Source organism: Pygocentrus nattereri, chromosome 30 (assembly GCF_015220715.1).
Source record: "Pygocentrus nattereri isolate fPygNat1 chromosome 30, fPygNat1.pri, whole genome shotgun sequence".
NCBI classification, from domain to species: Eukaryota; Metazoa; Chordata; class Actinopteri; order Characiformes; family Serrasalmidae; genus Pygocentrus; species Pygocentrus nattereri.
The window spans coordinates 8,465,891-8,493,138 of record NC_051240.1 but is presented as its reverse complement, the minus strand read 5'-3'; the positions used below and the strand labels follow the sequence as shown (position 1 = coordinate 8,493,138).

Here is a 27,248-nt window from a genome sequence, read left to right as displayed (position 1 = left end):
AAGATTAACTAATTAGAAAGCAATGCCATCCGGCTTTAATCCTAATGGTCTTTTGTCAGCAGGGTTCCACTGCCCCAACACACCTGATACAACTAATCAGCTGATTAAAAAACCCCTACTGAGTTGAAGTGGGTGAGTCACAGCAGGGGTGCTCCAAGAACTGGTGTGGGACCCTGGACAGGCGTTCGCCAACCCCTCCGTTTAGGAGTGCTGACGCTGGGCCGATGTTTTTGACCAGGGCTCATATTTAGGAAGCTCCCCATCTAGGGTTTGTTACTGTCAGCAAAGACACCGTGAATAAGAGAGGGATGTGATCACTCTGACTTTGATAAGCTTCATTAATATGGGCTTTAATCGGCGACCTGCTTTGCGTTTCGCTTCGTGTTTTTCGATCGTCGATACCAAAATGGCTCGAAGGAAGGCGTTCAGGCCATCGTTTATTTACGACAGCTGCCGAAGCGTTGGCGGCGGAGTCAAAGTCCGTTCGGTTTCCAAGGATACGTTAGCAGACGAAAACGACGACGTCATGTGGCGCGCGGAGCTGCGGAGGTGAGCGCGAGAGAGGGAACAGAGGGGAAAGGAAGAAGAACGAGAGAGGATAGAGGGAGAGAGAGTGATTGAGGGGGGAAAACGACGGGAAAGAGGGAACGGAGGAAGTGAGAAAGGGAAGCGAGGAGGTGAAAGAGAGAGAAAAGGGGCGACCGCGGGAAAGAAGAGCGAAACAAAGAGAATGGGCGCCAGGTAAGCTAAAAGGTACGTTAACGAGCTCACGGACGCTGAGAAACTAACCGCGACGTTCCCGGTTTGTGAGGTTTGCGGTCGTTAGCTTGCTTTCTGTAGCAGAAATGACCGGAGTAGCTGTTATCCTCCGTTTTTCTCTACTGTGAGCTCCGTGTTTACTAACAGCGGGGCCCGAGTGCTAATGTTAGCTCGTTAGCTAGCTTATGAAAACAAAGACCAGCACGCCGATGTGTTGAGTCTCGCACGTTTCCCAGCACACTCGCTTCGTTTTTATCACTTTATTAGACAGCTAGCCAGCTTTCTTCACACATTTCGGAAGTGCCCAAACATAATGGCTGGATCTGTTGGGGTAGAAATGTTGAACGACTTAGCCAAAGAACGAATTCTGTTTGCTTAACTAGTCAGTAACCTCGAGCTCACGCTTAGAGAGAGAATCCCAGAGATCTTTCAAAACATTCAGATGTAAACAGACTCATTCAGAGTGGTTTGGTGTGAAATGCTCTGTTATCGAGAGTTGTTCACACTGGTAGGGATAGGAACCAAGAGGTGAATGCCTCTGCTCACAGAAAGCTGCTGTGTGAAATGGTTATAAAAACACAGCCTGACGACACATTAATGTTTTGGGCTTAAAACGTATTTGACATCGTGATCCCTGGTTCCTATCACCACGACTGTAAAGAAATGAGTCAATAAGTTTCTCTACAGTGAGTCATATTATGTCAAACCGCTCTGAAGACTCCACTTGCATCTCATAGACTGAAATTAGTGGCATTCCCATTTAACATGTAAACTATTAATATTAATAGTTTAATATTAGTATTAGTATGTTATTAATATTAATAGTATAATCACTTGTAGGTAGTTTGACCAGAGGAGCATCGGTCCCCCCCTGGTGAGCCTGGTTCCTCCCAAGGTTTCTTCCTCAGTTCGGGGGGGGGGTTACATTCTTGTTAAAACTCTCTTTTCTGGAATTCTGTGAAGCTGTTTTGTGACATCCGTTGTAAAAATTGCTATACAAATAAATTTGGTTTGATTGATAAACAAAGTCATTGAGAGTGGTTTGAGAATTGCACCATTTTAGAGAAGCTTCCAGAGTCAGAATTGTTCACAACAGTGGTGAGAAGAACCAGAGGTCTGAAAACATTTACAAGCTAGGATTTCTTTTTAGTTTCTCTATAAACTCACTATTTCACATCACACCACTCTGAATGAGACTCTTTACATTTCCACAATAAACTATGCAGAAAAAATGCGTTGAGAAAAAAATCCTGGACTTACCCTTTAAGAAGCAAAGTTTTTGATCTAGCTATTTGAAATATACTACTCTCCTCCCCAGAAGTCTGTCTTATAAGCAAGATTGCATTTAAGCCAGGATGGTGTCATAATTCCTGATTTGGTGTTTTAACTCATCACCTTTTGTGCTTCTCCTTTTCCAACTTCAACCATTGTTTCTGTAGGATTCTAATCACGGAAGCATGAGAGAGAGGACTGGGGAGACAACAGTGAGATGTTTTAGAAGGTGGTATGATGGAAGGATTGGGAAAGGAAAGGTCCATTTGTAATGCAGGGTCCTTTCCATGGCTCAATCATTTAGACAGCGAAACACCATCCAAGGTTTGGAAACTCACCGACTGCTTCTCCTCCCTCAAGCAAGCTCCCCCAGCTTCACAGCCACAGGTGAGAGAGCCATTAATTGCAGACAATGGCCACTTAAATAACTGCACTTAAGACCTAGGAGTTGCACTTAAATTAAGTCATACTGCATCATTCCATTTTAATCAGCAGTTCAGCATTTGGTTACATATGAAGTAGGACTCTGCTGCATTCATCTGTCTTCTGCTTTATCCAATGATTATCATGTTAGTAACATTTAGAGATGCAAAACAAGAGTGCAGCTTTAAAGGTAAGGTAAAATGGTCTTTGAATGGAATGGCTTCAGTGGTGACAGGCAAGTCTTCAGCAGTTATTTTCACCAGAATAGAGTAGAGATAGTTCTGTCAGTCGTGTTTGGCTCACTACCCAGCGAAAGCGTGGTCACACACGTAGACATTAAGTGAATTAACTTAGAAACATTTCCCTTTCCTTCAATGAGTGCCGTGATGGGGAAAAGTGCAGAGAAAATATGCTTAAGTGAAAGTATAGGTGCTGTCAGAATTTTAAAAACATTCTTGTGGACACAATACCTTATTGTAAATATGGCCCTAAGAGTGTCTGCATACTCTTTATTGCAGGTTACTGTTAGAAATGTATCAGTTGCTCACTAAAATGTTGTTTTTATTTCAGAACAGTTACATGGAAGTCCATAAACCAGTGTTGGAGCTGAAAGATGTTCCTCCCCCTCCGCTTCACAGTGCCTCTCAGCAGTCTCTTCCTCTGGCATCTCTCCCTGTGCCACCCCCCTGCCACCTCCCACCTCCTCCAGACCCCCGACCACCTCAGGTGCAGCCTGGCAGCCCTAAAGTAAGCCTGTGTTCTCGCTGTGAGTCCAGCCTGCACTTCCAGCAATGCCCTGGCTCTCTTGAAGCCAGAGCACACAGTTTTGGTGATGTTGGTGGTGGATGTAGCATCAGCACCAACGCTAATGCTAACATTGGTGGTGGTCTTCCTGCACTTCACTTTTCTCACACACAGAGCAGCACCTTCACTGGCCAGCCAACAGTCACCCCTTCCTCCGCTCCATACCGGCCCTCCCTCCAGCTGCAAACCCCGCAGAGTTTTGGGCTCCAGATGCCATCAGTAGCCACGTCTCAGCCTGTGGCGGCCCACTCCCACTGCTCCTGCTGTTCGGGCCTCAGGCCCCTTCATGCCTGTCCTTCTCTCTCTGTGGGCTGTGTGCAGTCCAACCATGTGCCTGGTTCTGCTATCCATGGGCCTTGCGTGGCCTCATCTGGGTGCTGTCACTGTAGCGGGGAGTGCCAGGCTGAGCAGCACTCACACTCGCATGGTGATGCATCGTCTTCTACTCACCTCTGCTCTAACCCTTTGCACCTCAATGTCGAGCACACCACAGTCTGCCTGAAGGGAGCACACTACTGCCACCAGTGTTTGAGGAAGGTTGGTGACACAGTCTCTCACAAGCATAGCTTGATGTACATGATGTATGTATATGAATATATCATTGCTGTCGGAAGAAAACCTTTCAATTTTCGCTTTTTACATCATTTTGTAAAAAATGCCTGTTGCCCTTTACATTGTGCAAAACAGTTTGGTTCCATTAATTTACATTAAAAGTAAAGTATATGCTTTCTTCCTCCTATAAAGATACCATTTTGGAGATACAAGGGTTTTTTTTTTTCCGACAACAGGCGTGTGTGTGTGTGTAATGTTTGTATGTGCAAGTGGTAAGGTAGTTTGCTCATAGGAGAATCTTGTCCACCCAACATGTGCATTCATATGGTTTAAGCTGAGGTTGTGAAATGTGTGTTGTGGTTTATTAGAGAGCTTTAATTTTTTTAGATACTTTTTTTTTAGATGCAAAGGAGACCACTTGAATACAGCGTTAGCATCAGAAGCTGGTGATGAGGGAGAGAGCTCTCTGATCAGCTTCTCAGCCTGTTGAATCAATGCAGGAGAAGAGAAATGTGAGCAAAGCAGTCTAAGATGGTTTTTCTTTATCTGAGACACACATTGAATATCTTTTAACTGTTCATTCTCATTTCCTTTCCTTGCATCTTTTCCTCATGCCTAAGCTCTTTTCTCTGATGTGAGGAAGACATGTAAGAATAAGTTGTGAGAACAGAGCAATAACGTAAACGTGTAACAAATGAGGTCCTTTACTCAGCTGTCACTTTAATCACCTGTTAAAAGCTAATGAAAGTTAATTTAATCATTCTTTTGCACTATTGTCCCATTAATTGTAATCAGCCAATGAAAACACAGTTTGGAGATGAAGAAATTATACCACAGACATATAAGACCATCTTAAGAGCTGCTCCATTGTGGGTTTTTTTTGCTCAAAGTTTATTAGATGAGCCATAGGAAGATCAAAAAACAAAACTGCAATGAAATGCATGCAACTTCATGCATTTCCTTTTTGAAAACCTGAGAACAATGGCAGACGAAGCTGTTTTATAATGTATAGCAATAAACCACATTAAAATGCTTAAGATTTCAAAACCATAACATTTAATCCCCCCCCCCCCCTTTCTTCCTCAAGCAAACACAATGTGCATACAAACACAATGTGCTGGCAGGGAGCTGTAGTCTTTGTGGGGTGTTCAAGTACAACCTTTTGTCTTGGCCGTTTTCACTCAGGAAGGGCTTGTTTATTGGCTCAATAGTGCGATCAAGCATGCTGAATGATCAGATGGGGAAAATGCTGAAGTATGCTGGGCAGAAAAAAAAGAAATCCAGAAGCAATGTTGCGTTAAGGGGTTCTTTATGTGTCAGTAAAGGATTCCCAGTCCAGTTACTGGGAAAACTCAGGCTCTTTTTGGTTACAGGCATTAAAACCTCAGCCATATATTGATAAACTGTGACCTGTAAAGAGTGATAATCTATTATCTTTGAGGACAAAGACTTCTGACTGAATGTGTAAGCATGCATGGTCATTTTTCATTTTGATGCATTTTTGCACATTTGTAACAAATGTGATCACAACAAGTTAGAGTTGCATTCTGCACACTTTACCAGGGTCATTGTTTAGAGTTGTTATACATCAAAACCTAACTGAAGTTACTGTGATGGCACATTGGGGAAGCTACAAAACAGAAGTTGATTTAAGTGATGTGTTTAGCCTGTGCAGGGTTTGGGCGCCGCTGACTCTGTGAAGGTTTGGCCAAACATTCCCCCTCCACAGACCCAGACTGCTCCTCTGCCTGTATGTAATGGCTGCGGAGTGCCTGGGGCCTCCACCGATGGCGTTCATCTGCACACTACCAGCCTGGGCAAAATCAACCAGAAGTATGGTCAGTATTCTGCAGGGCAGGGGTGTCTACCTCTGGTTTTAGAGGCCTTTAGTCCATCACAGTTTGGTCCCTGTTTAAACATGCTCGATTTAAACTCAGTAAATAATTATCAGGTTTAGTAAAGGTCTTCAAGCTAGAAAGTTTCCACACTTTGCTGTCTTTTGGCCCTCTAGGACTAGAATAGATTCCTGCTGTATTGTGATTTATAGTATAGTTCTTTATTAGTTACATACACGTGTGTGTGTGTGTGTGTGTATGTGTGAGACTGCTGCTTTATTCTAATTATTTTTTTATTAATTTTCATTAATAGTTTAGGTGGCACGGTGGTTATACTGTTAATGAAAAGCTCTGTCCTTTGACAGTAAAGTTGTTGGTCATGTTTGTGTATGCATGTCTGTTAGGCTCTCCTGAAAGCAGTGGGCAGGAGGCCCTTCCCCCTGTGGGTGTGTTTTGGGACATAGAGAACTGTGCCGTACCCAGCGGGCGTTCTGCCGCCACAGTGGTACAGAGGCTTCGGGAGCGCTTCTTCCAGGGTCATCGTGAAGCTGAGTTCATCTGTGTATGTGACATCAGTAAAGAAAACAAAGCTGTCATTCAAGAGCTCAACAACTGCCAGGTACACACACTCAAAACATTTGGCATCATCAGCTATTGAGAAGTTTTGTGCCTTTTCTTTCCTTTAATTCTTTACATTTTTCTGCTTCTTATAGGTAACAGTTGCTCATATAAATGCCACTGCCAAAAATGCTGCTGATGACAAACTCCGGCAGAGTCTGCGGCGCTTTGCTGAGACACACACGACTCCCGCCACAGTAATTGTGGTTTCTTGTGAGTCCCTCCCTAAAGTGATGGATATTTAAAGCTTCACCAATTTTTTTAATAAATGTTGACTTGTTCTCTGTCATGTCTGTTGTGATGGTGGATGATATGTTTTAGAGGCATGAGTCTTGAGTGCTAACATAATTGTAATATGGGTGGAATTCCTCTGAAAAAATTTTCAAAATGTCTGCATAATGTGTTAAGATGTGAATAAAGCCATGAGAGTGCTTTAATGTGAAATTACTTTGATTGATTTAGAGAAACTTGTGAATTTCTTTACAGTGGTGGGGAACCAGTGGTCTGGCCAAAATGATCAGTGAGCCTATGGATGTCACAAGTTTTTATATGTAGTGTTGATAAACCAAACCCTTTCTATCATGAATGATCATTTACAATTTAAACAATTAAATTCTTTCACCAAACTATCACAAAACAATGTGTCTGGCATCAGGAAATGTATCCATAACCGTTTAGTGCAGAGGTCTGGTCTTTTGTAAGTTAAGTTTTATGATGGTTAAGTCTTGGGGTTTTTTTGGGTTGGAGCATTTCACATCAAACCACTCTGACTCTTTATATATCTTGACCATTTCCATCTGTTTTTGTGTTAATTGTTTCAAGTTAAACTAGTGTGTGTGTCACTCCTGTTAGCCGGCTATGTGAAATTGGAAAATCTGTGGGCCAAGCTTTGTAATCATCCACCAGTTACAAAGAGACCACATTGATTTAAAAAAAAAAGTTGGACCTTTTCTTTTTAGACTTGAAGCTCCTTTCAGAAATGTTCAATTAGTTTTCTCATCACTTTGCAGCTGACGTGAACTTTGCCAGTGAATTGAGTGACCTGCGTCATCGTCACGGTTTCCAGGTCATCCTCGTGCATAAAAGCCAGGCCTCACCTGCTTTGCTGCAGCACGCACACCTGCACGTTCCATTTGAGGACTTTGTCTCGGAGCTGCCTCCCAGGATGCTTATGAAATCACAGGTAAACATCCCTGCTCCGCATCTCAGCAGTTTAAACATGGGGCAGAATTGTTTAGTCCACTTGAAACTAGTTTCTGTACTAAAAGTGGTTCATGAAACATCAGTGAATAATCCACAAGTCATTGCCAAGCCTGAGTAAATGGACACCAGAAGATTTTTTTTTTTTATTCATTAGGCTGCCTAGCTTTGGTTTGCTCTGATATGTATTTTACCAGAGTGATATGCTTGACAACCTCAGCCTCCTCTGGCCTTTGTAAATCCTAACCTGCATGGCACTGTTTCAGTACAAATGCAGTGCAGCAATTTGGTCTTGTCCCAAGCTACAGTGGTGAGGGCTGTAGGCTTTAGCTACTGCATGTAATTATTTGTACACCAGTTGGTGGGTTTATTTGTTTTTATTATCCTTTTTTTCCCAAAGAGGTAGAACAGACTGGAAACGATTCAGAAACCCATTAGAGTTCTCAAAACCAGTAACTTCCCCAGTAGAGCAGTCTCAGAAAACATAGAGTTGCTCCCTCTTTTTTTGCTTCCCCCAGCCCTGTTTCAACCTCCTCTTTGTGCACAACCTCCCCACACACCGTGATGCCAAGGCTGTCAGTAGCAGGCTTCAGCGCCTGTCAAATAACTGCGGCGGGAAAGTACTGGGTGTGTCTGGTGGCACTGCCGTACTCCGATTCGCCAGCGCTGAGGCGGCCGAGCGTGCTGCAAAGCGAATGGAGAATGAGGACGTCCTGGGGAATCGGATCACCGTCTCTTTTTCCCCCGATGGGCCGCAGCAGGAGGAGGAAGAGGAGCGGATTCAGCTTCCCACCGCCTCCTCCTCCTCCTCCTCTGCTGCCGTGTTCCTCCCTTTGGAGAAGTCGCGTTCACCTCGGCGCCCCAGACGGGTGTCCCGGTCCTGCCAGAGCGGCAGAGATGTGGGGGTGAACATTCCGGAAAGACCTTACAGCCCAAGGAAAGGGGGGCATGCCTCTTCCTGCAGCCCAGTGATGAAACTCCTCCCCCAGGTCAGCAGTGCTCCTGCCGCCTCCACGATGCTCCAGCTGTTGTATGCTCCGCTGCCTGCCTTCTGTCCAAATGCATGAGGCTCTGGGCCCACCAGTCTGTCAAACATTCTCTTACAAGCACAAAAAAAAAAAAAAAACAGCCTGGGTTGGTGTGTCATTAGGGGTGTAAATATTACAGTGATTTGATATTTTGCAGTTCTTTAGGGAACAATTCAGCCTCACTCTGCATTATGAAAGCTTGAAAGTTCTTCACAGTTGATTTTGTTGGTATTCAAGCAGTGCATCTGATGCATTAGTGCTTATTTACATCCCTATGTGCCATACCTGTTTGAGAGTTATCCCAAAGATTCTTGCACCTTGTTGGCGCAAGTTAATTTGATTTTGCATTTTTTCTAGCATATATAAAGCTGTCTGCTGATGTGTTTGGTGGAGAATGTTGGAACAGTGTGCCGAGAGTGAACATGCCTGTGCTGAGTGTCTGTGTTACCCTACTTGCTCTGAAACCTAGTCCTGCCTGCATGCCTGCAGATCCCAAAGGAACTCTTTCCTTCCCTGATGCTGCCTTGCTGCTCTGACATTAACATTGATGACTTGCTATCATGTTCTGTATTATAGGTTTGCATGACCTTCCTAAATTTATACAAGCTTAAGCTCCAAGCTTGTCTAACCTACCCTCTTTTTCCCTTTTAAATGCTCCTCTTTTCAATCTTACCTCCATTTTTCTCTGATTGTTCCACTGTAGCAGAGTTCCATTCATTTTAGAGAGCTTGACATAATTGTAAGAAAGCCTGTCTTCTCTCTAACTGTTTTTATAGTTATAGGAACGAAGTCCACTTTCAACTGAGATTTCAGTTAATTGGGCTGACCAATTAATACACAAAACACTTTAAAACAAGATGTCATGAAGCAAGCAAAACAAAGTTTTGGGAGTGGCTTTCTTGCAACAGCAGTAAAAATGTGGCTGATTGGCTCTAGACGGTAATCTTTATGAATTAAATGACTTTCCTTTACTCCTTTACTCACTAAACCCAGGATGTAAGTGGTGTGGAGTCTAGGCCCAGGACAGGTTTTGCTCTGGAGAAAAGCCGAGCTGCATCTGCATCTCCTCAAAACAATGGCCTTGCCGCACAACTGCAGTCTGCCAAGCCTGGCTTTCCCACTGAACTTCTCCATCGTGGTCGCAGGTACTGTTCCCACATCACATGCAGAAAAAGCAAATATTTTTAAAAAGTAAACAAGACCCTTTAACCTTTGCTTGTCATTGAGGTGACCGCTTATAAGACAAGCATAGAAACATTCTTTACTTTTAATGTATGTCAACATTGAGATTTTATCACAAGTTTCTAATGGTCATTTCACTGATGTCAAGATGGGGGGGTGCAGGGGAGGAATGAAAACAACAAAATGTGCAGGCTTTTGATGTGTTGGTGACTATGTAAGTGAAGCTGCCTTGCTGGGTGGGTGGGTGGGTGGGTGATTGCTATTATGTTTCTGCATTTCTTGGCTGTGGATTTTAACTGAAGTGTCAGTGTAATGAGGGTACTCTAGAAGTTCTCTGTCTGTGTCTGTAAGGAGAGACTCTTGTAGCCTACGGAGTGTTACAGACTCTCCCATGGAGCCGTTCCAGGTGAGCACGCCGTCAGCCTTCAGCAAACTCAACTTGCACACTTCCTTCAGCCCCCTAATGTTCTCCCAGGGTTCATCAAGGTAAGTGTTTTACATTTTTCTACTAATCTAAATGCAGATAAATAGTACTGCTACTGGCAACAACACTTGTGCTTTTTAAACTTATAAAAAAGCACAAAAAAGCTTTTTAAACCCAGACAGTCTTAATTTTTCCATGTTTTGAAGTATGTCCAGTCACATTTTCAGTGTATCGCACATACTTTAATATTATAATACCTTATCAGTTGAATTGCCGCATTTTTACACACCTAAGTGCTACATGCAACCCTCTTGCTCTTTTACTCTGCCTCTCTCTCTCTCTCTCTGCTTGCTCTGTCCTCCTTTTATTTTATTTTTTTTTTTATTTATTCCATTTTTTAGAAGTACATCACCATGCTTGTCAAATCGCTCGTCCCCGCTGAGTGTTGCGTCTCGTAGCCCCTGCCCAGACACCCATCCTGAGCCATTTTCAGGCGGTGCAGACATCCAGGTGGCCAACCTTGACTACAGGATGTCGCGCAAAGACCTCCAGCAGATTTTGCTGGACACTTTTGCCAAGCACGGCAGGGTCAGTGAGAAATTGCTCTTGCTTTTCTGCAGTTTCTAGGTGTAATTTAAGACTTCATACGCAACAAATTTGGGTTAAACAGGCAGACGAGAGTTGTTTTATTCCTGCAAGCTGATGCTCTCTATATCCATTCTTTATATATGTGATTTTTCTCCGTCAGGTGAAGTGTGTTGAGCTCAGTCCTCACACAGACTATCAGCTCAAAGCTAAAGTGCAGATGGGCTCCTTGCAACAGGCTATAGGGGCTGTCAGCATTCTTCACCGGTACAAGATTGGTAACAAGCGCATTCATGTCTCCCTCATCACTGGGGCAAATAACAAGTCCCTTGCCTGCCTCAGGTACTTGATGGATATATTGTTCTCCAAATGATAGTAGGGATACACATGTTGTTTAATTGCTCTTGCCATATTTGCCTTTGTAGTATTCATATTGCCAAAGCTTGCAATATGCACAAGCTTTCAAACAAATCACTTAATGTGAATTCTCACAGATTTGAAGGAATTAATAATTAAGGAATTCATATATTCACATATTCCAACAAATGTAAATATGTATGGTTAAAATAACCATGGCTTTAACCATGTCAATGGTCTACTAATATCATGTAATCTATTGAAAGATATATGTGCACTGATATAATCACAGGAGTTTATAGTTATTTTGTATCATGCAGCCTTATTAGCTGGCAGTAACTGGAACTGCAGTGACAGCCTGGAGGCAGCACAACACTAGGGGCCTAAAGACCATTTGCTGTTGATACTGTTGTCTTTTTCTTATATCTAAATAGAACCACGGTACCCATTACAGTGAAAATCAGAAAATACTCCACCTATCTGCTGCTTCCATTAACAGTTGTCTCCCATACCAAAGTGAAGCACTAATGTTGTTGCTCTCTCTGTTTTCTCTACAGTTCGGAGATCATCAGTATTCTGCAAGATTCTCCAGCCAACTGTCTTCCTCTCTTCAAATTCACTGAAATTTACGAGAAAAAGTGAGCATTTTTGGCATTTGCATATTCTGTGTTTTTTCACAAAATTTTGTGAGCACACTTGACCGTAGTTAGCAACATGTTTATTATAACCGAGTGTTTAAATAACATCACTCACAAGCTGGCTTAATTTAATAGCGGACATGCTGCTATTCCTATGCACTTGAAAAGAGAGCAGATAAATATTTTTGTGGAAGAGCTGTAAATGCTAAAAGAGGAGGCATGTCTCAGCTGATGAGCAGCTCAAAGAAAATGCAGAATGAAGAAATGCATTTGAAGCTGCCAAAAGATCAACTTTGTCGGTAATATAAAGAATGCAAGAGATAATCTAAAGGAAACAATGAATGAAGAAAACGAAATTTGAATGCTTTTTGGCACAAATATCATAGCTGGCACAAATATCACATTGAAGAAGAGTTTGTCACTTCCTTAGCTAAATCATGTGTAGGATATGTATCCATGGTGCATTAACATACCCTTCACATGTTTCTGTAATTCTTAAATATTTGCCTAGCAAGCACCAGAAAACAATAGGGTTTTAAAAAAAAAAACAATAACACAGAAAAATTAGTAGTGTAATTAAGAGATTTTCACTTTTCAGATATGACGCACACAACCAGTGTTTGTTTTTTGAAGCTTATTTGGTGTAGCATGGGCTTTTTTTTTATCAGCATAGGTCTTTTCCCACCGGTCGTTTTTATCTATATCTATCTACCTACCTACGCATGTTTCTCCTACAGGTTTGGTCGTAAGCTGGTAGTGAGTGAGTTATACAGGCTGCCGGAAGTGGTGGCTGTTCGGGAGCAGGGTGGAAGTCGCTTGGTGTGCCTTCTGTCCAGCAGCCTCACCAGACACAGCCCCCTGGGCTCCTCTCAGTCCCATGACGGATCCTCCACCAGTGGCAGCCCTGTGGTGTTTGAGGAGCTGGAATATCACGAGCCTGTCTGCAAGCGTCACTACACACAGCATGATTTCAGGTAAGACCACTGTTGACCACGTTTATGTATTTGTAATACATATACGCTCACAATAAAAAATATTTTATCCATGTTGTGCAGCTGTAGCCAGGATTGCCTCACCGTCATGTTATTGTGTGTGTGCATGTGTCTAGTGAGGCAGACTACGACCCTGACACATACAAGATCCCGTTTGTGGTGGTGTCTCTGAAGGCCTTGGCTGCTCATGTGCACAGCCTGTTGCAGTCTCATGAGGGAACTGTTCCCTTGCTCAGGTAAAACAGCTGTGCTTATGTGTGTGGTGGAGCTTTAGATGAAGGAGTGTTTGAGTCACTGAGGACCACTATGCTGCCTTCAGATTTTTTTTTTTTTTCTTCCATGTTCTGTGAATTGTTACTTGGTTGGAATAATCTCTGAAACCCTGTAGCTGCACAGTAAGGCTTCCCTGCACAATTGTATTATAACGATGTAAATGAAGTCATTCGGAGTCTGATGTGAAAGGTTCCATTTTAGAGAAACTCAAAAATCAGAATTGTTCACAGTGGTGGTGATGGGAACTAGGAGCTGTGTTGCAGAAACCTGGGGGGTTTGGAGGAACATTCAGCTCTGCATCATTATTCATCACCAGCCCTCATCTTATCAGATGAGTTTATCAACCTTAACACAAAGGTCAAAAGAGGGGCGGTGGAATATCATTTACATTTACGGCATTTGGCTGACGCTCTTATCCAGAGCGACTTACAATTTGATCATTATCGTGTCTGCAGTATATGAAAAGAAAAGCCTCAAGTCAAAGGACTGTTTTTGATGTAGATAAATGTAACCTCATTAGTGAACTAAGCTGCCTGTCACTGTATAAAACAGTAGAACCTTACAGTTAAAACAGAAGTTAAGACAGCTCAGGGTTGTCTTAAAGTTAGGACAGAATTTAGGAAATCTTGTAGTTAGGATGTGGTGTTTGGTATTTTGTACTGGATAACACCTTTGCCTTCTATGCTGTAGACTGAGGTTCAGTCCCAGCCTGGGACCCAACACTATACCAAAGAGTCCTTGGGCAAGACTCCTAACACTACCTTCACCTACCTGTGTAAAAAAAATTATCAAATTGTAAGTCGCTCTTGGATAGGAGTGTCTCCCAAATGCCATTAATGTAAAAATGTAATGTTTCTCTAATACTGTTTTCTTATCTGGAGTTAAGAACAGTTGTTGTTCTGTAATCTTCTATCCTAAATTCAATCCACTGTCATGGTGACTAAACAGATAAGATTTCACACTTAAAAGGTTTTTGTAATAAAGTCCTTGATTTCTGAAGCGTTTGATGCTTTTAAAGGATCCCTCAGAATTTTAATGACTTGAAATGGTTCCAATTACACTACCTGATGCCTTTTTTTAATAGCTTAGATGGAAAAAAGCTTGCATATTGCAAATGTAAAGAAATCTGAGTCTGTAATTTCTCTACAATGCACCATTTCATGAGACCCCTCTGAATCGCTGTTTTTCTTTCATTATTCAAATATTAGTGGCGTTCCTCTTTAACTCTGTTTGCAGCAATCATATAAGTGCTGTGTAACTGATACTGTGCTAGTTGAGAATTTTATACTACCAATACATTCTTTATTTCTGTAAATGTAATGTCCTTTTCCATTCTTGTTTGTTAACTTAGTTTCCTAGAGTGTTATGCAGCAGAGTTCAGTCCGCTGACTGTGGCAGAGGAGGGGAAGTTGGAGGGGAGTGTTCCGTTGGAGCACTTAATTACCTGTATACCTGGCATCACCATAGTAACCGCACAGAATGGTTTCAAGGTCATCAAATGGATTCACAACAAACCTCCACCACCCAATGCAGGTGGGTGTATGTGTCTAAGGTTTATGTTACAAAGGAGTCACTGCATTAACTAAGGCCTTGGTGCCCTTTGAAATACTCTGCCCTTTCATTTTATGGTTATAAATGCAGATCATGTTGTGACATTTGTTGTGCTACTGATGGCGCTGTAGCGCTGAGCTCTCAAGAGTAATAGCCTCTTTCTCAGATCAGAGTAAACCGATGCTTTATTTCATCTCTCTTACTGAAACAGTATATAACAGTAACTGCTTGGTGGAGTTTTCCTTCCAGAGCAGATGGCAAGGCTGAGGCTAGTGTGGGTGGACCACATGCTGTTTCTAAAAGGCAAACGCAAGGGATAGAGAATGCTTTATAAGCAAAAATCTGTCTGGTTGTTCTCATTTCTCGTTCAGACTGCCACTTTAAATTAATCTTTAAGCAGTAAGCTTGATGTCTGTTATGAAATATATATGCAACCACCAAGGCATTCACGTTGGTCAGATATCACTGCACTGGAAATTTGCAGTGATCTTACAATTAATTGACCTTTTGCAGAATTATGACAAGTACTGTCTCAGAAACTGTTCAAACTTTCACCTGGTAGCACTTGTTCAGTGCTTATTCAGGTTACTTAACCTCAATTTGAATTTAACTTACCTTAATAGCTAACACTTTAATCATGGAACTGAGTGTGTTGACTGTAACGTTAATGTTAAAAACGTTAATGAACAATACCACCACACTCCAGAGGATCAGGAAAATGTGTCTGAATAACATTCATCAGTAATGCTTTTCATTTCTTAGCTAACTGCTGTTTAAGCAACTTTAAGATTCATGAGAAAAACATTTGCTATGTGTAATTTTTGTTTGTGCTGTGCAGACCCATGGCTGCAGCGCTGTAAGAGTCCAGTGGGTAACCCGCAGCTAATCCAGTTCAGTCGGGAGATCATAGACCTGATGAAGAGCCAGCCTTCCTGCCTGATGCCCATCACTAAATTCATCCCAGCCTACCATCACCACTTTGCTAAGCAATGTAGAGTCTCTGATTATGGCTATTCCAAACTGCTGGAGCTGCTGGAGGCTGTACCCCATGTACTACAGGTAGGTTTTTTTTAAACTCATCATTATTAATCATGAATGTGTGTGTGTGTGTGTGTGTGTGTGTGTGTGTGTGTGTGTGAGAGAGAGAGAGATGGATTTCTTGATGGCCAAACTGGACAGTGAAAATGTATATATTGGTTTCATTCATTCATTGGCAATTTTGCATTACCTTTTTTTTTTTTTTTTTTTAATAAATAATATGAAGTTCAGTTTGTGTGTGGTGATTGTATGCATCCTACTGGTTATGTCTGAGCGTCTTGCAAAACTTTATTAGTTTGCTTTTGTGTGCACTACAGATCCTGGGCATGGGCTCAAAGCGGTTGCTGACTCTCACGCATAGGGCACAGGTGAAGCGCTTCACTCAGGATCTGCTCAAACTGCTCAAGTTTCAGGCCAGCAAGCAGGTGGTCATCAGAGACTTCATGCAGGCCTACCACTGGTCAGTCGCACTTGCATTCTCTGTTTTTTTTTTTTTTTTGTAAAGTTTAACTACTCACCCCCTGCCTTCGCTACTTTGATTTTGCATGACTGGTTTGCTAAGCTTTTTCATTATTTGCTATTTTAACAGTTCAGAATTTATGGATGTAAATCTGTTTAGATAAGGTCTTGGTACAAAATCATGAAACAGTAACTATGGTGTGTTGGCTAGATTGTGCATCATACTTTCCTCTTTATCTGAATTTTAAACTTTGTACACGGTGACAGGTGCTTCTCCAGAAACTGGCACGTGGTTGATTATGGTATTTGTGACCTGATGGATCTGCTGACGGAGATTCCAGATACTACAATCACCATCACGCAGCAGGACTCTGACACGGTCATATCCGTGCCCAAGAGAGGTGAGGATTTGTTCATCCTCTCATCCTGCCTCCAAAAGAGCACACAAACCTCTTTTAAAGGGGGTTTCTAGGGACACATTCTATGAAAACTGAACTTGCTAATGAGTTTTCCTAAAGTAAAATTTGGCACATGGAAAATGAAAACTAAGCTCCTGGTAACATCCTGCAGATCTTCATGCATCCATGTGGGAAATGCCTTTCTGCAATTCTGCAGTAACAAAATATAATTTCCTTTGAAGCAGAATTGTTTTGTTGTGCACAGACCATGGACCCTAATGCTCCCATGTGAAACATGACTTGCAGCAAAAAAAAAAAAAAAGCGCTTTGCTTTTAGAAACAGGACATTTGTTATTCTAACGCATGTCATTGTAAAGTCCCAGAGAGGTACACTAAACAGGCTGGTTGCACTGCATGTTTGTGTCTTAGAGCGGACAGTAGAGGAGGTAGAGCGCACAAAACAGTTTGGAAAGGAAGTTGTGGATCTGCTGCGGCACCAACCACACTTCCGTATGCCCTTCAGCAAGTTCATCCCTACCTATCATCATCACTTCGGCCGTCAGTGCAAGCTTACATATTACGGCTTCTCCAAGCTAATGGAGCTGTTTGAGGCCATTCCAGATGTGCTTCAGGTAGGTGGGCATCCTGCTATCATAGCTAAATTTGAATAAAGTTCTCTTCTTATGAGGTTTGTTTGTTTGCTTGCTTGCTTTTTGGTTTAATCACAACACAACTTCAATTCCTTTGGTATATACTGTATTTCTAGGCTTACTGTATATACCAAAGGTTCACAATTTTTCCCAGGGTATTATCTTTTGTTTTTGTGCATTTTGTTTTCTTTATTAAAGTACTTTTTTCATTGATTGCAAGCTTTGTTGGTTACTTTTCTCCACTTCAAGAACAAATACATGTGATACAGAAAATTGCAATGTACATTATTAGTGATTAAAATGACATGTAGTATGATGTAGAAAAAAAAATATGACCTGTTTGCTGTAAGTTAGTCTCGTATATCTGGTGTGTCCATCTTTCACTGTTTGTCCAGGTGCTGGAGTGTGGGGAGGAGAAGGTTCTGGCTCTGACAGAAATGGAGCGGGTCAAGGCTCTGGCAGCTCAGTTGGTGAAGCTCCTGCGTGCTCAGAAAGATTGTAGCCTGCCTGTCAACCAGCTGTTGGCTGAGTACAGCAAGACCTTTGGCTATGGCCTCCGTCTTCAGGACTATGATGCCAACACACTGCCTGCTCTGCTCTCTAAGCTCTGCCATGTTGTCAAGGTAAACAACTGCATAGTTTTTATTGCTACTTCATTGTGGTATCCCTTGGTAATATACATGGCAGATAAATGTATAAAATTAGAATAAGAATAATTGATAGAATATTTAATTGTAATAAAAAAATTAAATGTTTGCCCAGAAATATTTAATCTAGATAATTGTGTAATGGTGATCCAGTGAATCGGTTACATTTTGTGTAAATTCATTTACAAGAATTAATAAACATAACTGTTGTTTTCAAAGGTGTCTGGTTTAATATTTAATTATTTTATTATTTAGATCTAAATAATCATGAGATTCTAGTAACTTGAACAGAAATGTGTAGCCTATTGAATCTACAGAGAATAGTGCCATGCATTCAAGGTAACAGCCTTTGGTCTTAAGCTGTGATTGATTTATTGATTCCTGCAGTTCCAAAAATACTATTGCAGCTTGTCTCTGGTCAGTCGTTTTTGTCTGTTTCTGTTCTCTCAGGTGGTAGACGGAGCTGAAGAGAAGGAGGTACAGCTTATCAACAGGAAATCTCTGCGTGCACTGACATCACAGCTCCTGGCTGTCATGATGTCCCTTCCAGATGAACGCAATTGGCTGGGAGTAGAGGCATTACGAGAGCAGTACGAGTCGATGTATGATACTGCACTCAACCCCTGTGAATACGGATTTGTCTCGCTCAGTGAGCTGCTCAAGAGTCTGCCTTACTTGGTGGAGGTGTGTGACTGTAGGTGTATAGATACGAGAGTGATATTCCCCTCCAAAATTAGATATTTCAACATGTATGCATGTACACGAATAGCATAGTAAATCTGAAATGGCAGTGTTAGGAATGCAGTTTGTCTTCGTCCAGTTTTCTCATATGTCCCATTAGTGTACTTATGGTTGTCAGTCTTAATCCTCTAAAGTGGACCGTGTCACAGAAAACATGAAAAGCCATGTTCTGTGTATTGTTTATCGAGTAATCATTTTTTCATGTTTTGCTTTGCTGTGGAGATCAGCTTTGGCAAAAAATGGGGGGTGGGGAAAAAAAGAAAAGAAAAAAAAACACCGCTTTGGACCTCAAAAGGCAAAATGACTGCAAATGTGCTAGGTCTCAGATACCTAACATAAGTACATATTGATCGTTTTTATTTTGTCCTTCCACCAGCTGTTTGAGGGTGAGAGTGATGATGGCAAGGCTGAAGAGCAAGTAAGGCTAACTTGCCTCTACCAGTTTGCCAGAAACGTTAGAGCCCTTCTACACACCTACCACTATAACCAGATTTTCCTGACTGAGTTTTGGAGCGCCTTCAGCAAGTATACAGGAAGAGAGTTCCAGCCTCGTGACTATGGATACAACACTCTGGATGAGCTCCTGGCAGCCATACCACAGGTCAGTTCAACACTCATTCCCATAAAAATCGATTTATTTTAGCGCAGAGGTCTCTCCAGAGAAAACTCCAGGAAAAGTGTTGAAATTCAGAAAATTTACACAGAGTAGTTAATTTTGGTGCTGCTGTTTGTGCATTTATTTACTTAATTTTTTAAACAGGTAGTGTGGATCAAGGGTCATGGCCACAAGAAGATCATAGTCCTGAGGAATGAAATGAAAGGTGAAGAGACTTTTTGCTTTTTACACTGTATGTTGACATTGTGTTGGGACTTTATTTAGGGGCTGAATGTCTATGAGTAGATCACTTGTGCTGTTTGCTTTGTATCTAAATGAAAGAGTCAGCAAACAAACTGCTTAGGAAGCACTTGGTCGAGCTGAAGTCATTAATGGTTAAACCTGAAATTACGTAATTTATTAAATTAGATTGCTCAGCAGTGATTTGAACTTTGATGTTTTTTTTTTTTTACAAAGTATAGTTTATTATATTGGGATGGTTATTAATTAATAGTTCATGATTACTTTCTGTGTGTGTGTGTGTGTGTGTGTGTGTGTGTGTGTGTGCGTGTGTGTGTGTGTCTCCAGCTCGCAGCAGCCCTGCTAACACAGAGAGCCCCCAGCCTGAGGAGGTCAGAGAGAGTCAGAGCCCTGCCAGCACTCAAGATTCTGGCACACACAGCCCAGGTAAACACAAATACACCTACATGCATGGGAATATACTGCATCATCAAAAAGATCCCCTGGCAGACTTCATGCCTGTAGGAGGCAATGTTTATCATATGCTGGTACAAACATGCAGGAGAGAGAACTGTTACAGTTGGGAACTGATCATGATGTTGAAGTAATATACTGAAAAAATAAATTGACCAATCAACCAATCCAAAACGGATTTCACTCTGTTGGCCACATTGGTACAGGGGTGTTAATCTGTATAATTTGATTTTTAAGAGCCTTTTCTCTGCATCACGAAAATTTTGGTCGTCTTGGCACAATTCAGACCTATATTTTTAAAAATTCATTAAAGACACTATTGATCATCTTTAAGCTAATGATTGTAAGTGATTAATAGCAAAAGAAGAAAATGCAACAACAAAAGAGGAGGGTAGGGGGGAGGGTGGCAAAGTTACCTTTGGCCAATATTATAGGCTTACTTTTTAAATTACCTCGCTGAAGGTTGGGGTTAGGGATATTTGAAAACATGTTTTTGTTATTTAGCTAATTAGACTGCTAATTGAACACTAATAACTCAATTGATTTTCTCACATTACAAATCACCAGTTGAATCACCACCTTCAAATATTTTTTTAACTCAATAGTTGATTGATCTAAACTCTCTTTAATTTCTCATCTTTCTGCCACCAGGTGGCAGCACAGGTGATGCAGAGCTGCTGTGCCTGAAATCTACCTCTCCTGTGGACCTGCTTTGTGGGCCAGTTCCATCCTGCCTGCCCTCGCCTCAGCTCCACCCTGACCCAGTTCTGCTCCAGCACAAAGACCTCATCCGCTTCGAGGAGCACTCACACCACCAGCCTACAGGGGGAGTAGGCCAGCGTCAGCCAGTCCACAACCGGCAGCCGCAAGCAGCTCTGACACCCACCAACTGTACCCCAGAGCGTCATACAGCTTCAGATGTGGAGAATGGAATGGCAGATTCATCCACCACTGTCACTGTTGTGTTAAGTGTTGGCGACAGCTACTCCTCTTGTGTTCAAGATGACATTGGGTCTAAGACTGCTCATACCGATTCACATGGTACAGCAGGCTTGACTGTGACCATGCCACCACAAGCTCCAAACCTCAAACCCTCAGCCACGGACAGCCCCAGCAAGAGACCCTTACGGAACAAAGTCAGGCTAGCAGCTAACTTCTCTTTCTCAACAGCTCCTTCAATATAAAGCACTGTTACCCACATCAGGTCCTGAAAACTCATAGCATCACATACTTTTGTGTTTGCCCTCCTCAAATATACCTAGTACAGCTCTTGAACGGCCTAATTAAAATGAATCAGTATGTTAGAGCAGGGAAAACCCTGAACTTGTTAGTGGCCCTGCAGGAATAGGTCTGAGTAACAGTGCCCTTAAAGGTTCGCTGTGCTAAGCTTCTCCTTGTGCCGCCAACATTCTGCTGCTGCTACGTCTTTTAAAGCCTTTATTTTGCATCAAATCATGCCATTCTAAAGCCATCAACAGTCTTGCAGTATTGTTTATCTTCCTTAAAATCACAGCTAAATCACAAAGTTGGCTGTAACTCAGGCCTCAGCTTTTGATGTGAAAGGGTACATCCACCCAAAATAGTTCTCTGTTGCTTTGGTGATCATAAATGTATTTATTTTTTTGCCAAATTAATTTGTAACAATGTGAAGTTAGAAGTTATGATATATTTAAGTCCTCTGACCCTCCTCTGCCTGCATACAATCTATTATGACTATAAAGGAATTGTTTTAATCATAGTCATATCTATGAGACAATTTTACAGCCTCGTAATATTTAGTTATAGAAAAGAGAAGCTCAAGAATCCGTAACCCAAAATGATTTGCCTTCCTTTGTTTTTGTGGGGCATCTGTAATGAATTCTGGACTGTAGAATTCTTTAGAATTTTAAGATCTGAATCTGTTTTTCCCTTTAGAGCTGTTTATAGTAGTTTTCAAATGCATTATTGCATGGGTCTTGAGTTTTGGTGTAACCAAATAGGATTGGCGTTTTGTTAAACATCTTAATGGTGCAGTTAGTTTCACGCCAGTGGCAGTCTGTTACCAGACGATGCGCAAGTGTTGATTTGATCTAGGTTTTCAGCCTTGTAGTGCTGGCTGACTACAGACCATGCATGTAGGATAATGTCGAGGTTGTGTGGTGGAGCTCCTAAGCCAGTTTAAAGCATGCCCTCCAAACTCTTAGGCAGGTTGGCATATGAAAAACGTTTGAGTGCTGGCTTCAGTGGTTAAAACAGAGGTGCTGAAACCCTTCTTTGCAGCTGTTGGCCAAGCGACAGCGCTGTTTCAGTTTTAGCGAAGTAGACGGCAGCATTTGCCTAAGTAGGATGTTATTGTATGAAATTTTATATGCACATCGTGCATAGATAATTTCTTATGCGATGCTTAGAATGATGTGACTGGGTTAATAAGCTTCATATAGTTTTAATTGATTTCTTCCATGCATTTTCACCGCTGGATTATGCTAACAAGAGCTTGGATTCATCTTCTTAGCTATTCCTTGGGAAATGCCAAGGTTGTTTTCTTTAACCTTGATCAGTTTGTTTATCGGTTGGTTGTTCGGTCCGTCGGTCAGTCACTGCTTATTCTTGACAGGGGAGTTTGGCATGTGTAATTTATATGCAAGTTAGGTTTTAAAGTACTTGGAGTGGTGGAGGGGGTTGGAAAACGCTCAAGGTGAAACATCATGGTATCGGAGGGACGCACATAGGCCCTTTTGATTTTCTGTGGACTGAGCCAGGCTTTTACAATGGCTTGTATCAGCCTCGGCACCATAAGAGAAGAAGAGAGCAGTGCTAGAGCATTTCCTTCCCCTACATCCACCCTCACTGTGTTTATAGTTTGTAGATTTATTTCCATGTGAGATTGTTTTGTTTAGTGTTTCAAAGACTTATCCTGCATGGTGTTGATGCTGGGTTGTCCCAGTAAGAACCTAGATTAAATGTCTGCGCTGCCATTTAGGGTCAGAGAGGACTGAAAGGCAAAGTGTGGGACAATCTCCCCCAAATGACTTGCTTTTTTATTATGAATATATACAATTCATTTTGAAAATGTAAATGTCAGGATGGGATCTGGCCTGTTTGCCTCAAACCTGCCTTTTTATTTGTAGGCGTTTCAGTTTGTGGGCTTAATGTAGTTTAATGCAGTCTAATTATATCACTGTACTTTCAGTTTTCCACTCCTAATTTACTGACCAGCCAGCACAGGGTGGCTGCATTCCGTCCCAAATGATTTACTTTCATCCGGGTTGTTTAAAAGAGCATGATTTAAAGGATCCTGTTGGAATTTTTAGAGCTGTATTTTTTAAGAAGATTATCAAAGGCCTGATATTTCTTTATTGGAGACGGCAACATTGCTGAGTCACACTGGCCTTAAAGAGCCCTAAAGTAAACTTTAATTTTGCTGTTTGAGGACAAACCTTCATCTAAAGCTGCTCAGACCTCAGTTACAGCTAACTTGGTTATACAAAATTATTAAAAAAAAATGTTTTGTTGGTCTGTCCATAAGTAAGTGCTATCCTTGTTTGCCTATGCACATTTGCATAGATTCGTGCAGTATTGTTTGGTTGAGGTTTACAAAAGAAAGTTAAACAGAGAACTTTGTAATTCACTTTCGTACATGGTCATAAGTGCTGTTTAGTTGCAGTGTGGCTCCGTTCCAGCGTTTGTTTCGTCGTTATGATTTAGCCACCCATGTGTTTCCACGTACTGTCTCTGTGCAGTAAGAGCAGTTGAAATAAATGTAATTGTAGTGTTTTTGTCAATCGTTTATGCTGCATTTAACCGTTGCATCTCAGTTTATATAAGCAGGACTGTTGGATTTATGTTCCCCTGTTCAGTTAGATATCTAGCAAGTACCTTAAATTTATAAACTATGCTACTGAGACCCAAGACCACTGTATATTCACTCTCCCATCAGCAGCAGAATGTTGCCATCTGTCTTCTTCTGTTAAGTGAGCTTAAGTTGCATGTTCTTCATTGTATTGTTTCATCCCCTACTCTACCTGCTCCCTCATGGAATCACTGTAGCAGTTTCACTCTTTTGTGGAGTGACCAAGCCGTTTCTGTTAATAAATTTCACAAGCATCAGTGTAGTGTCCTGGATTTTATTTGTGGAACCAGTTTGAATAGGTTTATGACCTAGAACACACATTTACTCCTTATGAAAATAACTTCATGAAAATGTGACAACAAAAAACAAAATCATTCCAAACAGCACAAAACAAACGAGATCCAGAAAGATGCTTTTTATTTAAACATATATTTACAGAAAATGTTTAGCGTTTGTGCATTTATCCGCACTCTACATAGGGACCTTTTAGGTAGGACTAAAAGTCTCAGAAACAAATGCATCATTCCTGAAATTTGCAGTTGTACCTTTCTGGACCCAGAAAGCTCACAGACACTGAATTAATTAAGATACTTACAGCAACAACATAAAGAGCAACTAGCTTGCAAATTATTAGGTATCTACCCTGCATTTATTTACAGTTAAAGTATCTTTGTTTCTGGTTTGTGAACTGAGAACAAATGTTACAGTAGTAATGGAAAATCTGAAATGGAATCCATGAGAAGATGTAAAAATTGTGAGAGCTGCTCCTCTCTGGTCATGTACAACCACAAAATCACTAAGAAACCCAAAGCTGACAATTGGAGCTGGAATTAACCTACGATTCCACATAGAAGTATTTCTGCACGTTAAGGAAATGTATGACTTCAGATGTGTCTTCTACTAGCCAATTCATCTTGTGCAGGGAAATCCTGTCTGGTGAAAAGTAGAAGTAATTTTTAAATTCCCTCTACTCCAGAAAAGCCTGAGTTTTGTCTTGTCTACAAATTCTGATTCACTGCACTTCAAGGGTGGGCAATATGATGAATGGAAGTGTATCACAACTATAAATGTCACATTTCACAATATGATAACTTTCTATGTAATTATACCTGTTTTGTTGGATTTAGTGCAATGTGGAATGTTCACTGTAGTTTTTGATTGTATTGTTTTAAACAGGTTTTTTTTGTTTTAACTCATCAAACAGCAGAAAAATTAAACCAGTGCTAATTGTGTACTATGATGGTATATATTTGCCATATTGTCCACCTCTGCTGTTCATTAATGACTTACAATATTTTGACACAAGCCAATTCAGTTTTAATCAAATGTTCAAATCAAACATAACTAATGACAGATGGAAATTGGCAGTTTAAGTGATCTAATTGCTGTGGGACATTAGCAATGCTTTATGTAGCCTCATGAAAACAAAACATAACTGAGCTAAGAACATAACAGAACTCCAGATCTTCACTTTAAAGGGATGAAATAAATGCATATATGTGTGTATACCCGTTATAACTTCAACACAAACGCTGTGTGAGATATGGTGGTATAAAACGGTTGCTTAGAGCTAATGTATTGTCAGAATTTATTGTGCTTGTAATGATCTTCTTACCAAACACACAGACAACCAATGCTCTCTGCACTGAGCCAATGGACATTATTACATGTTTAGACTTCTCCAGATCTATCTCCACAAACTGGCCCTCGCCTGTATGTTTCATATCCACAGAGTCTGGATTTGAATCAGCATTGTCTATGTAGCAAGTGATGTGGACAGCTTATTTGAAGTGGATCAAGTGACATGACATCGGACGAAAAGGATTACGGCCACGTTTCTCTCCCTGTTCAGTGCCGGCTGATGATAGTTCAGATAATGAACTTTTGGCCAAGGGGTTTGATCTTCAGAGTCATGTTTGTAACAGTATGTTTAGGCCTGTAGACTCATTTCTGAATTTAAGTGTTCCATGTTTCACCTTGGTGGCACTGAATGGTCATGTGATAATTTTTTAAAAATATCACATGGAATTACCAATCATCCACAGGGGACTATACAGAGATACTGAAAACATATTTCATGTACTATCTCTACCAAACCGTAGCCTAAAATGGATGTCAGTTATTTTGTTTTCTCCCGATTTAACATTTCTGTGCCTTTTTTTAACTTTTGCTCCAATTTCTCACACTAAAAAACTGCTATTTTGCTTTTACCATTCATTAGAAGGTGGTACCTTTGATGAGAGAAAAAGGCCTCAGCCAAACAGAAGAGACCCAAACACTCAAGATATTTCAACCAACTTCGAGATCCATTATTCAACAGAGCTTCTGGAATACAGCTATTTCTAGAACAGTCTAGATTCCGCTGGCCTGCACAAAGAAGCTATCGGGAGATTTTTCAGGGCTGAATAACACAGTAATGTTCATCAGGTTTTTACATAAAAATAGGTCTTTTATGGAAAAAAAAATCATTCATAGATGAGCAATGGCACTTCTAAAATGTTAGGCAACTTAAACATGGCACCAAATCTGCTATATGAAAGAATGTCTACAGCAACCTGATTAACCCCAAATAAGAAAATCTTTTCCTGAAACATACTGACTGTAGCGTAAAGAGGAACAGAGATTTTACATGATGGCACACTGCGTGGCTCCACAGCAGTCTTTTATGATGGCTACGCTAGTCTTGGTAATGGAGGGCTTGTTCGCAGGGGGCTCTGGGGTCGGCTTTTTCGCTTTGGGAGGACCTGAGAAAGAAGAAGGAGGGCGTTTAGTCACAAAGGCTAATGCTAATGCTAAACACTGGCTGTTGGCTGACAAAATTCATTGTCACAGATTAAAAATAGCATCTCTATTTAGTTCAGTGGCAGTGCTACTGAACTGCTCATTTCAGTCAGTGTGTGGGACGTTTGACATCATATCTCTGCAAAACAGCAGGTATTGTAGCAAACAAAGTCTAATTTGCACAATTTTCCTTAAATGTCAGACAAGACATGTTTGGTGTATGAAGTTCGCATCTTTGAAGTTGCACTGGAGCCAAAAGGCTAATGTAGCTAACACTTACGGCTTAGAGGCAAATCAACACTTGTCGATTTGTCTGTTCAGCCAGTGCTTTCAACATGACGGTAGATCTGGGCAGCTCCTGCCTGTAGCTAGAAGGCCAGACACCCCTCATACCTGATGCAGGACTGAGGAGCAGGGAGGAGATGGGGTGGTGGTGAGGATAGTGAAGCCTTTGTCAGGTACCCTTACAGAGGATAAGGATGTGAATTTACAAGGCGTTAGATTAGAGAAGATTTCAGGCATGTTCCTCCCCCCAGACGTCAGTTATAACATAATTACATTGTTTTTCCTCTGAACATCACTAGATCCTCTGAATTATGAGATTATTAAAGAGCTGAAATATAGCTATGGTTAATAGCAAGCTAACACTGCTGGGGATTGAAGACTGGCAATTTCACCAAAATTGTCCACACAAACCAGTAAACTGTAGTAGTTATGTTGCTTTTGCTACAGTTTGAGTAGCTGGTGTTGGTGTACACCAGCTGTCCACCTCCTTCTTTCTACACTTATTGTCCATTTTATCAGCTCCTTTTACTTTGTAGGTGCACTGTTCTTTACCCTGTTCTTCAATGGTCAGGACCACCATAGAGCATGTACTATTTGTGTGGTGGATCATTCTCAGCA

General features: G+C 41.3%; 2 protein-coding genes across 6 annotated transcripts in view; one reads left to right on the top strand and one right to left on the bottom strand.

The window, feature by feature from the left end:
* Positions 1 to 440: 440 nt before the first annotated feature.
* marf1 (meiosis regulator and mRNA stability factor 1) lies at positions 441 to 23,821 on the top strand. 5 transcript variants are annotated; one of them, XM_017692968.2, is made up of 27 exons: positions 447 to 753; positions 2,199 to 2,418; positions 3,025 to 3,201; positions 3,373 to 3,795; positions 5,477 to 5,648; positions 6,050 to 6,264; positions 6,359 to 6,476; positions 7,274 to 7,446; positions 7,982 to 8,452; positions 9,485 to 9,636; positions 10,025 to 10,159; positions 10,499 to 10,685; positions 10,846 to 11,024; positions 11,597 to 11,677; positions 12,415 to 12,651; positions 12,786 to 12,905; positions 14,294 to 14,475; positions 15,332 to 15,552; positions 15,849 to 15,991; positions 16,258 to 16,391; positions 16,818 to 17,020; positions 17,434 to 17,661; positions 18,136 to 18,369; positions 18,803 to 19,027; positions 19,187 to 19,247; positions 19,610 to 19,708; positions 20,387 to 23,821. In XM_017692968.2, exons 2-27 carry the CDS (start codon positions 2,266 to 2,268, stop codon positions 20,917 to 20,919), a joined length of 5,256 nt encoding a protein of 1,751 aa, XP_017548457.1. In that variant the 5' UTR covers positions 447 to 753; positions 2,199 to 2,265; the 3' UTR covers positions 20,920 to 23,821. The 5 variants fall into 5 exon arrangements, with proteins under 5 accessions (XP_017548459.1, XP_017548457.1, XP_017548455.1 ...); XM_017692966.2 differs by having other exon boundaries at positions 447 to 741; positions 3,025 to 3,795; XM_017692965.2 differs by having other exon boundaries at positions 3,025 to 3,795.
* Positions 23,822 to 23,957: 136 nt separating this feature from the next.
* Positions 23,958 to 27,248, bottom strand: part of bmerb1 (bMERB domain containing 1) — a 31,603-nt gene continuing 28,312 nt past the window's right edge. Inside the window, exon 6 of the mRNA XM_017692971.2 lies at positions 23,958 to 26,308. Within this exon, the coding sequence (XP_017548460.1) occupies positions 26,190 to 26,308 (119 nt within the window). The 3' untranslated portion in view covers positions 23,958 to 26,189. The remainder of the gene's footprint in view (positions 26,309 to 27,248) is intronic.